This window comes from Prionailurus viverrinus, chromosome A1, assembly GCF_022837055.1.
Source record: "Prionailurus viverrinus isolate Anna chromosome A1, UM_Priviv_1.0, whole genome shotgun sequence".
Classification (NCBI taxonomy): Eukaryota; Metazoa; Chordata; class Mammalia; order Carnivora; family Felidae; genus Prionailurus; species Prionailurus viverrinus.
The window spans coordinates 178288419-178299747 of NC_062561.1; the positions used below are offsets into that span (position 1 = coordinate 178288419).

The 11329-nt window shown below is 50.3% G+C and overlaps 1 protein-coding gene across 2 annotated transcripts in view; it reads left to right on the forward strand.

The window, feature by feature from the left end:
* STK10 (serine/threonine kinase 10) overlaps positions 1 to 11329 on the forward strand; it is a 116824-nt gene that overhangs the window by 81828 nt on the left and 23667 nt on the right. For both annotated transcript variants that reach the window (XM_047861367.1, XM_047861376.1), the window contains exons 8-11: positions 1182 to 1316; positions 3414 to 3959; positions 6301 to 6431; positions 10886 to 11009. In XM_047861367.1, the coding sequence (XP_047717323.1) occupies positions 1182 to 1316; positions 3414 to 3959; positions 6301 to 6431; positions 10886 to 11009 (936 nt within the window). The remainder of the gene's footprint in view (positions 1 to 1181; positions 1317 to 3413; positions 3960 to 6300; positions 6432 to 10885; positions 11010 to 11329) is intronic.

Genomic DNA, 11329 nt, shown 5'->3' on the forward strand with positions numbered 1-11329 from the left:
GGTTTGGTGCTTTTCACATGTGCAGAGTTAGGTGACCAAGTGGAATGGGGTGGTGCCTCGTGAGCCTCCACAAATGAACTGTTGTAAACGAACAAGCAGATAAAAATGATTTGTAATGGACCCATCAGTTGTGAATGTGTTTACAGGGTGCTAGAAAATTTATTCTTCGTCATTTACATACTTCCCTGCAATCTCGTTGACACTGTTCCTCCGCTGATAAATTTTCTGACTGTAAAGGTGGCAGATGTCATCAGAGCCTTCCTCTACATTTCAAATGAGCAAACTCCAATTTAATGACTGTTCCCCCCCCCCCCCCCCCCACCGCCATACACACTCCTGGTGCTGGGGGTTGGGTGCCCAAGGACAGATTTCTACCAGGGAGATGCTTGTGCTGATGTAACATCTGCGGAGGCCTTGAAAACTTTGCTGTTTTGCAAGGTGTGTGAAAGAACCTTCTTTCTTTCCCCTTCCTTCCTTCCCTCCTTCCCTCTCCCTTCCTTCCTCTCTCTCTTTCTCTCTCTCTCTCTATTCCTTCCTTCCTTCCTTCCTTCCTTCCTTCCTTCCTTCCTTCCTTCGAGTGAGCCAGAGAGAGGGGGCAGAAAGAGACAGGGGGAGAGAGAGAGAGAATCTCAAGCAGGCTCTGCACTGACACAGGGCTTGAATTTGCAAACCATAAGATCATCACCTGAGCCAAAACCAAGAGTCAGATGCTTAACTGACTGATCCACCCAGGGGCCCAGAGCCTTCTTTTTTTAAAGATGCAATGTTTCTGTAAATGCCTAGGAATAGAACATATACAGCTTTGCCTTAAGAATTTGCAAATACATGGGGTGCCTGTTTGGGCTAAAACACTTCCTTGTACATTATTTCGTTTAATCCTTACGACCTCCCTGTAGGTTTGGCATTATTATCTCCACTTTGGAGATGAGCCTACAACTCAGGGAGGGAAAGTGACTTGCCCAGTGTCACATAGCCAGTGAGTGGCAGAGCCACTCTCCCACCACCCACAGGACTTTGTGAGCTGCCCCTGGCCCACCTGTACCAAGTGTATGTTCACATTTCTCTCAGAGATGCCGTTGGCCTTCTCTGCCTGGGAGATCGTCTCCCCTCCGCCTCTGCCTCCTCCTCCTGTACCCTCCAGCCCAAAGTAGTTCTAATCCAGGTGTGTCTTACCCCCTCAGCATCCCTTCGTCAGCAGTGTCACCAGTAACAAGGCTCTGCGGGAGCTGGTGGCTGAGGCCAAGGCCGAAGTGATGGAGGAGATCGAAGATGGCCGCGAGGAGGGGGAAGAGGAGGACTCCGTTGATGCCGCGTCTGTAAGGCCTGGAAGAACGGGCGCTGGGGAAGGATGGGATCCCAGCAGGCCTTGGCTGGTATGAGACGGAACGTGCTGGGGTGCAGGAAGGATTCCTGTTCTCCCACGGCTTAGAGGCTACAGGCTCCTGTATCGCAGGTTACGTGAGTCGGCTCACGGGCCGGGGTGAGGCAGCAGAGTGTATTGGCCAGATTCTGTAAGTTTTCAGGAAAGAGCAGTAATCTGGATTTTCACTTGGGACCTTCCAATTTTCAAAAGTTGGTAGCTGAGTCATTACTTCCCAGCCTTTTTCCTGTTGTGGCTCACATACAAAATGAAAATGTTTTAGCACACTGTGGGGTAAATGCAGATAAAGGCTGCACGTGACCGGAGGCAACAAGCCGAGGGGCTCCGGGTACCCCAGACAGACTCTGTTTGGCTTCTCACGTGCCCAGGGGACCCATGTCTTGGCACATTTGCAACCCATCTGCAGCTTCAGCACTTGGCTGAATTTAAGTTTAAATTAAAGCTAATTTAAAAATTTAAAAACATCTGAGCCAAGCAAAACATGTCTGTGGGCTGGATTCTGTCCTGAGCTGCCGCTTACATCCCTGGTCTAAGCTGTTTGGGAAGGGCCTCTTCCAAGAGGGAAACTTGAGGTGCAGGTGGTGTTGTGGACCGAGTGAGGCAGGGGCTGGCCTTGTCTAGAGGGAATGGGCAGTACGGTGCTGTCTGGAGGTTAACAGGATTCTGGGAGGAGCCAGAGGCTGGTGTGAATCCTTACTAGGGTGAAGAAGGGAAGACCGAGGAGGACGAGCAGAACCAGCACAGTAGCCACAGCCTTTTACTGAGCCCTTGCTGCGTGCTGGGCACTCTGCAACTCTGATAGGAGGACCAGGGCTCCATGTAATAGATAGGAAGACTGAGGTCCGAGCAATGAAGTGGCTGGTTGAGCTGATAGGAGGCACAGCCAGGTGTAGGAGAACCATGGTGGGAGAGGGAGGTGGTGGGTCTGGGGCCTGGCTCCAGGAGGTGGCAGCAGGCAGCGAGGTTGGGGAGGGAAGCAGCAAGCAGTTACGCTGGCGGGTTCTCTGCAGGTAGGAGGCTGCTCCTTGTCATGAGGGCGGTGGGGCTAATGAGGGTTTCAGGCAAGGACATTGGTGTGGGGATGATAGGATCAGATCTGAATTTCTGAACCATCACCCTAGGGGTGTTGAATAGGAGGTGGATTAGAGTTGCTTCTGGAAGCTTCCATATCCAAGGTTAAAAACCAGCAGCCACTGGGACCCAAGGGAATGCTAATGGTGTGATTCCATTAATATCTAAAACCCAGCAAACTCACTTGTAACACTTAGAGATCAATGTCAGGACAACTATTATGTTAAGGGGAGGGACAGACATGGAAGGGGGGGTCTCTCTGGTGGGCAGTGTTCCATTCCTGATGTGGAAGGCGGCTAAGTGGGTGCTCACTTTGTTCATTCATCAGACATTTATGTTTTGTTCACAGAACTGGGTGTTGTATTTCACAATAGCAACATTTCCAGTACTTTGCACCCCTCTCCCCAAAGAAAAAGCTCTAAAGAAAAAACAAAACAAAACTTTAAAAACTCAGTGGCCGATAGGCTGAGTCCAGCCCCTGGATAGTTTGGGTTTAGTTTTTATGCAGCTAAAAAAACAAAAAACAAAAAACTGGAATTAGCTGCCGTCGGAAAGTCAGAAGGTATCAGGTAAAAATCCGGATTCCAGCTTGTTTTAAAACAGTTGGAAGGTCTGTCCACAGGGGAGCCATTTTTCTTATATTGTCACAATTAGCTGCAGCAGAGTAGCCACTGGCACCTTTAGACAGGGCATCAGCTGTCCAGCTGGCCACAATTGCCTCCAGTCCTAGGAGAAGTGGGCACCAAACTAACTCACAATAAGTAGTAATTTTATTGTTGGTTGGCCGGTAGGGAGTGGTGAGGACTGTGGCTCACTGGAGAGGGATACCTCCTCTGCTTCCTGGGTCCTGGCCTACTTGACCTCGTGGGTGTCTGCCTCCCCAGCCCTACTGCATCTTGGAGTCCGGCCTGGGACATGCCATCGCATGGCCTTGACTTGTTTTTTTTTTTTCCTTCCCTAGCCTCTGGGGAACCATACTCGAGACTCTTCTGAGGTGAGTCAGCTGAGTATCAATACCGACAAGCTTCTCAAAGAATCATCTTTCACCTCACTGCCGCCCAGCCAGCCCCAGGACAACGTGAACGGGCCCAGCCAGCCCTCTGGGGACAGATCCCCCCAAAGCGCCAGCCCCCCGGACGTGGCTCCTGGAGACGAGAATGGCCTGGCAGTGCCAGCACCTCTCCGGAAGTCCCGGCCAGTGTCCATGGATGCCAGAATTCAGGTTTCCGGGGAGAAGCAAGTCGCTGACCAGGGCGGGGACCTCAGTCCAGCAGCCAACAGGTCCCAAAAAGCCAGCCAGAGCCGTCCCAACAGCAGCGCCCTGGAGACCTTGGTTGCCGAGAAGCTGGCCAACGGCAGCCTGGAGCTCCCCACCCAGGCAGCTCCGGGCCCTTCCAAGAGGGACTCAGACTGTGGCAGCCTGTCCACCAACCAGAGCGTGGACTACAGCACCTCCCTCTCAGCCGACCTGTCCCTAAACAGAGAAACAGGCTCTCTGTCCATCAAGGTAATGCCACCTCTTGTACCGCAGTTTGTGGGCTGTGCTGCTGCCCGGGCTTGGTTTTTGAAAGCGTTTAGCTGGTGGCTGCCTTCCATCTTAAGTGGTTCGTGATGATGGCTTTTCTTGAAAGATCTTTGAGCTCCAGCTCATAGTTTAATCTCCAGAATATCTGGGTTCAGTCTGGGATTTAGTCATGCCAGGCGGTTGGTTCGATTTGTGTAGCCATTTCAGTTGGGTTCGGTTAAAGGCCTGGGTGAAATTCGGGAGAGAAGTCTAGGAATGAAGTTCTCTTATTTTGGCGTCCGCCGTGTGGTGCAGCTGCTGACTGGGAGATTCGGTTATCGGCAGTGGGCTCAAGGCGCTCTGTGGGGTCAGTGGCCTTTCTGGACGTGGGTAACATCGTGAATGGCAGCAGCCACTGTGCTTAAGGCCTCAGCATGGAGGCCAACACCGTGAAGCGCTTTAAAGACAATGGAGGTTCCATTTCTCAATGTACAGATGAGCAAACGGATGCTTAGGTGGGAAGTGGAGGGCTGGTGAGACCCACGGACTTTGTGCTCTGAACCCCACATGCCGTTCTGCTTTCCTAGTGCAAGGCTGGCCGCCTCCCCAGGGTGAGCTGACCCCTCCCCTGCCTGCTCTGATACACGTCAGGGTGTTCTTGAACTCACTGTTGGCCACTTGACTAAGGCCACACTGAGGATCTCCCCCAAGCAAGGCTGATTTTAGGGAAGATACTGTATCATTTGGTTTTTTTCTCCCATTGTTTACTTGGTGGAAACCACACAGTAGAGACTCAAAAATATTTGCTAAATGAAAGGAAGTGAAAGAAGGAAAAGCAGCTGGCCAGCCCAACAATTAGCCTCAGGACCAGAAAGATAGCATGGTTCTAACACGTCACCAGGACAGGCACAGACATACACGGCTCTTCTACACACATAGCATCAGGGCCCATCATCTTCCTTCAGACAGATGTGCTGTCTCTTCTCTAGTTAAAAAAAAAAAAAAAAAAAACAAACACTAAGAAAAAACAACAACAAAAAAGGTAATTAAAAAAAAAAGGCCAGAGCAGGGTCTCCCCTGCCTGTTCTCAAGGGTGTTGAGAATATTCCTTTGCTGGCTGACTGGCAGTGAGTCGGGGAACGCGGCTGTGCTGATAAAAGCCCATGGGCTGCATCAGCACACCTTGGTGAGATGAAGGGCTTGTTATCTCGGGGGCAGGAGGCCCTGTGGTCAGGGTTTCAGGGTGAGGGCCGCAGCCCCAGGCCACCTTTCTTCCCAGCCGCTCCCCATTTCTCACTGCTAGTCTTGGTTGGGCCCTAGGACATGTGACTGTAGGAAGGTGAGAGTCAGGTGTGGCTGATGGGAACAGGTGAAAGCCTTGGGGTGGGGGTGGGGGGAGCCGAGCCCTCAGGGAGTAAGGACCGTCCGCTGGTCCTGGCTGAGCAGGAGTGGGGGTTCAGCGCACGCTTTGAGGGTGCAGAGACCTATGGCAGGGTGCCACCCTGGCCCGCCCTCCTTTTTCTGGCTAGAAGGCCCTTGGAAGCCAGTGGAGGTCAGAGGGGGAGATGCCATGATGACTCCAGCTGCAGGCCCACGGGCTCTCAGTTGAATCAGGACACCTCCAGGAGTCCCAGCAGCATTTTGTGAGTGCTTGCGTCTGAAATGTGTGGTTATTCACAGGAAAAGGTCATGAATAATTTCATGGCTCGGATGGGCGTGGCCTCCTGTGGAGTTCAGGTCAGCTCAGGTTTGGCTTCCAAAACAGTTATGAACTTCAGTTTGCCAGGCTGTTTGGATTTTGGCACTTTGGGTAAAAGATTGTGGTCTACGGTAATAACTGTGAGCTATAAATACCAACGTACTGCACAATTGCCATGAGCTGGGCTCTGTGCTGCGTCCCCCACTCATTCTCTCACTGTACCTTTGTAACCATCTTGGGCGAGGCAAGTACTGCTGTTCTCTTCCTCTGACAAGTTGAGGAAGCTGAGGCTTGGACAGGACAAGGGACTTGTTCAGAGTCACAGAGCCAGTAGGTGGTAGAGGGAAGATTGGAACCCTGACCATTCTGGTGCCATGTCCTGTATGTGAGTGTGCTGGCAGCCAGGTGTGGGGCCAGCAAGTAGTATCTGAAGGCCAAGATCAGGGGGATCGGGGTGGGGGGTGGTAAGCCCAGACACTCAGGACCCCAAGTTGAGAAGCTTGAGGCAAAAGGGGAATGATGGACAGCTATGTCCTATCCGGACGTCGAGGCTGTGGGGCCAAGAAGGCTCTGCGCCACACTCCTGTGTCACCCACAGATTCCTAGCTGATCCTGAGCTTTACCTAATGGTTTTACCCTGCCCAGGACTCAAGGCTGCACAACAAAACCCTCAAGAGGACACGCAAGTTTGTGGTGGATGGCGTAGAGGTGAGCATCACCACCTCCAAGATCATCAGCGAGGATGAGAAGAAGGATGAGGAGATGCGATTTCTCAGGCAAGCCTGGGAAGGGCCAGTGATGGCTGTAACAGTGTGGGGGTGTGGTGAGAGGGAAGGGTGTAGGTTCCTTTGGTTAGGGAGCTATGTACAGCTCTGAAGTAAGGGATCAGGACATAAAAGGAAACTGGTTTTGCTCCTGTACTTCCCAGTCCACTCAACCATCCATCTGCCCACCCACCTATCCATTCATTCACTCGCCTGCCCATACATTTACCTGTTCACCCACTCACCCACACATATCCATCCACCACTTATCTACCCACCATCCACCACCTACCCATCCACTTACCCATCCATCTACCTCTATCTATCCACCCACTCATCTGCCCACCATCCATCCATCCTCCCACCCATGCATCCACCTACCCATCCATCCATCTGCTCACCTACCCATTCATCCACTCACTTACCCATCTAGTCACCCACCTACCCACCCACCTTTCCATCCATCTACCCACCTGCCCATCCATATTCCCATCTACCCATCCATCTACTCATTTACCCATCCCTCCACTCATCTACCCACCCATCCATCAGTCCACCTACCCATGTAGTTACCCACCCACCAGGGTGGGGTATATGGTGGTGACCCAGATAGCTGAGGCTGTTGCCATTGTAGAACTTGGACCGAACGGGCCAACACAGGATACACAAGATAATCCGCAGTAGTGGTACACGCCGTGAGGGAAGTAGTGGGTGATAGGACAGCAAGCCCTGGGCTGGCGGAGGCTTCTCTGTGTGTGGGAAACAACCTGAGTGGAGTGGCTGGGGGAGCACAGAGGGGCCTGCGAGGCTAAGGCCCAAGCAGTGACTGCTGGGCTTATTTAGGGAGCTGAGACGATAGGGCTGGAGTGTGGAATGTGAGGGCAGAGGTCACGTGGGCATGTGGGCCAGGGTGGAGGAGTGTTGATTCTGTCCCAGGCACAGCCAGAATGAAACAGCTGGAGAGTGACTGGCTCTCATGTCCCTTTTGAAAGATGGCTCTGGCTGCTGTATGAGTGTGGGCTGTAGAGGGGCAAGGTGGACTTAGGGTGACAGGGAGACCCCGTCCAGGACAGTTGGGTTGTAGGCTTGGGCTGGGGCAGTGACCAAGAAGAGGGAAGAAGTGGTCAGTTCAACATGCATTTTGGAGGCAACAGCACTGAGACTGGTGAGGCGGGGAGAGTGTGAGGCACAGCTGTCTGCTGTGAACCATTTCTGCACTTTGGAGGTGCTCAGGCCCCCTAACAGCCTTCCATGGGGAGACCCTATTCCCCCCATTTTGTAAATGACAACACAGTGTTTTTTGGCAGGTAAGTACTTGCCCCGGTTCACTCAGGTGCGAAGGTAGAGCTGAGATTCTAACTAGACCCATGTGAAGATTCTACCAGGCTTCCACTGGACTGGAAGCTTCCTGGGGCTGCCCGGGAGAGGCTTAGCTCCCCCTGGAGCTCCCTTGGGGCCAGGCCTTTGCAGGGTAAAAACATGATTAGTTTGGAGAACATTTCTAGAATGTCAGACACATTGATACTTATAAAAAGCACAAGCATTCCAAAGCCAAATGGAAGCGGTTTTGGATGCTCTGGGGTACTTCCCCCCTCTAGGGACCACAGAGATGAAATGCTGCCTTTTCATTAGTGGTGTTTCTGCACGAATACACATACACGTGTACACACACACACACACAGTTGTCCTCATCATGTGGGCTGGGGAAGCTCAGGCAGGGGGTGGGAGGATGGTTGCTTTTGGAGGATGACACCACCTTCCATTTTCAGTCACCTGGGAGGCAACCTGTCTCCTAAGTGTCAGACCTCACTGGCCGAGTTTCCTTTCCATCATCTCCGGTTTGGGCTTCTGGGTTGACATTCTAGATCCACCATACCCCATCTAGAATGGATGCCCTCTGGCCCTGGCTGGCTGTGTGCTGCTCAGGTTTGAAAGGTGAGACTAAGCAGAGGTTGAGAAGCTTTTCTTATTTGCCTGTCATGGTCCAGAGGGCTGAGTGTTCCGAATATCGAATACCACCCCCCCACCCCCAGCCTTGCTCTGCAGGGGTGCGGAAGGCTCTCATTGTTTCCTGGCTGGCAGTCCCCGCCTCCTTCCCCTCCCCCCTTGTCCCTGTAATACCTGGATTCGAGGATTTCCAGAGGATTGGGTCACACACAGGCTTTTGAACCATGTGATCAGATATTCACTCTCCCAGGTTGAGGCTTCTAGGTCAGAGTTTTTCCTGTTTTTCCCTAAGATTGCCAGTGCCAATGCCCGCCTTCTTAAGAATCAGCCTGTCTCTTGTCCTGCCTTCCCTTGTGAGAACTCAGGTGGGGCAGGGAGGTAATGTTAGAACCTGGCTGCCCACCTTCTTTTGTATGCCTTTGCTCTTTGGTCAGGTGTTCTCTGAGTCAGTTTCTCTGGAGTCAGGATTTCTATTTCTTCATTAACACTCTCAACCCTCTCACTGCCCCAAGAGCAGAGGCTCTGATGGAAGCTTCCTTATGTGGCTCTTTTGCCTCTTCTTTCTCATGCTCACTCCAGCAGCTCCCACTTAGTTTGTTAGTAACAAACTTAGCACGTTTTACCTTAGTTACCATGTTGGCATTATCTGCGGTAGACATTATCTGCACATTTTACAGATGACGGAACAGGGGCCTAGAGTTTGAGTGACTGACTGAAGGCGCCCAGCAGAAAGTCAGCAGAGCTACGATTCAAACAAGGTCCCTCCTGAGGGGCCACCAGGGAGTCCTGATTCATAGTCAGGAGGTCCAAGTTCCTTCTGCATCATTTTATTTTCTTTTTTCTTTTATTATTTTTTAAATGTTTATTTTTGAGAGAGAGACAGACCACAAGTGGGAGAGGGCAGAGACAGAGGGAGACACAGAATCTAAAGCAGGCTCCAGGCTCTGAGCTGTCAGCACAGAGCCTGACGCAGGGCTCGAACCCACGAACTGTGAGATCATGACCTGAGCCGAAGTCAGAAGCTTAACCGACTGAGCCACTCAGGAGCCCCATCATTTTCTTTTCTGATGACATAAATGATATATACCAGTCTTTAATGGATTTGTCCAGAAACACAATTAACGCTTTGAAGTTTATCCTGCAATAATTTTTTTCTGTGAATAAACACATGTACACATCACCAATAATGTGATATAAAATTAAGGTCTATTATGTGGTTTAGGTCAGGTTTTTATTATATTTTGAATAGGTAATATAATATCATGGTTCAAAATTCAAAAAAACAACAAAAAAGGAGAGGGTAAACTGTGAAAAATCTCCCTCCCTTTTCTGCCAGCAACCAGTTCTCCTATCTGTGTTAATATTTTATGTAAAATTTGATTTTTTTTCATGGTTGTGTATACAAAATTAACATCATATGGATACCAGATGCATACATTTTAATTTATTTAATTAGACATAGATAATGGACATTTAAGTCATTTCAAATTTTGTGCTGTTCTAAATAATTTTGTTATGGATATCCTTATTCAGTTGTGCTGTGCATCTATAAATATTTCTTTAGAATTAATATCTAGAAATGGAAATACTATGTTAAAAGGCATGAACTTATTACCAAACTGTCTGCCAGAAATGTACCAATTTATACTTATGAGCAGGTTATGAAAGTATCAACTTCCCCTATAGTCTAACCTTTTTAATGAAAACAGAATTTTTAATTTGCATTTCATATCCATATTAGGTAAATTTAAATTTTTTTGTTTTTGTTTTTTGGTTCATGTCTACTTATGTTTTGTGTCCCTTTTTAAATAAAAAAACATTTTTTTAAATGTCTATCCATTTTTTCGGGGCGCCTGGGTGGCGCAGTCGGTTAAGCGTCCGACTTCAGCCAGGTCACGATCTCGCGGTCCGTGAGTTCGAGCCCCGCGTCAGGCTCTGGGCTGATGGCTCAGAGCCTGGAGCCTGTTTCTGATGCTGTGTCTCCCTCTCTCTCTGCCCCTCCCCCGTTCATGCTCTGTTTCTCTCTGTCCCAAAAATAAATAAAAAACGTTGAAAAAAAAATTAAAAAAAATAAATGTCTATCCATTTTTGAGAGGGGAGGGCGGGGAGAGAGAGAGAGAAAGAGAGAGGAGACCAGAATCCAAAGCAGGCTCCAGGCTCCGAGCTGTCAGCACAGAGCCTGACGCAGGGCTCAAACCCACGAACCACGAGATCATGACCTGAGCCAAAGTTGGGTGTTCAACTGATTGAGCCACCCAGGCGCCCCTTGTGTGCCTTTTTAAAAGTAGGCTGCTCCTGTTTTTCTTATTGATTTGTAAGGACTCTTTATACGTTAAGATTATTAATGTTCTGTCTGTCAATAAATGTCAAATTAAGCCTGAGTTCTAGTCCTGCCTCTGCCCCCAGACTTCTGTGATGCTGTTCCACACTCCAGCCTTCAGTGTCTCTGGCTATGAATTATGTGCCCTCTGAGGCGGGCCACTTTCTGACTGACATGGCCGCATCCTTTAACCCTTCAGGCGCCAGGAGCTCCGAGAGCTTCGGCTGCTCCAGAAAGAAGAACACCGGAACCAGACCCAGCTGAGCAGCAAGCATGAGCTGCAGCTAGAGCAGATGCATAAGCGTTTTGAACAAGAAATCAACGTGAGTGTGAGGACAGATGGGTCCCTGGAGGGCTTCTTGCCTCCATGTTTTCTTTAGGGGCAGGAGAGAGACCGGTTCCTTTGGTTTCTTGGTCTCCTGGGCCACTGACTCATAAACACAGGATCTCATGAAGGTCACAGAGCTCCTCTGAGTCACAGAGGAGGACCTCTAGAGGGAGACCGACCTTTGCCGAGCACCATGCAAGAACTCTGCAAGGCAGATGGTCTGGCCTCCCTTTTGTACAGAGGCAGCAGAGACTCCGGTTAAATGACTCGCCCTGGGTCGTACAGCAGGGAGGTGTAGAGCTGGGATTCAGGCCC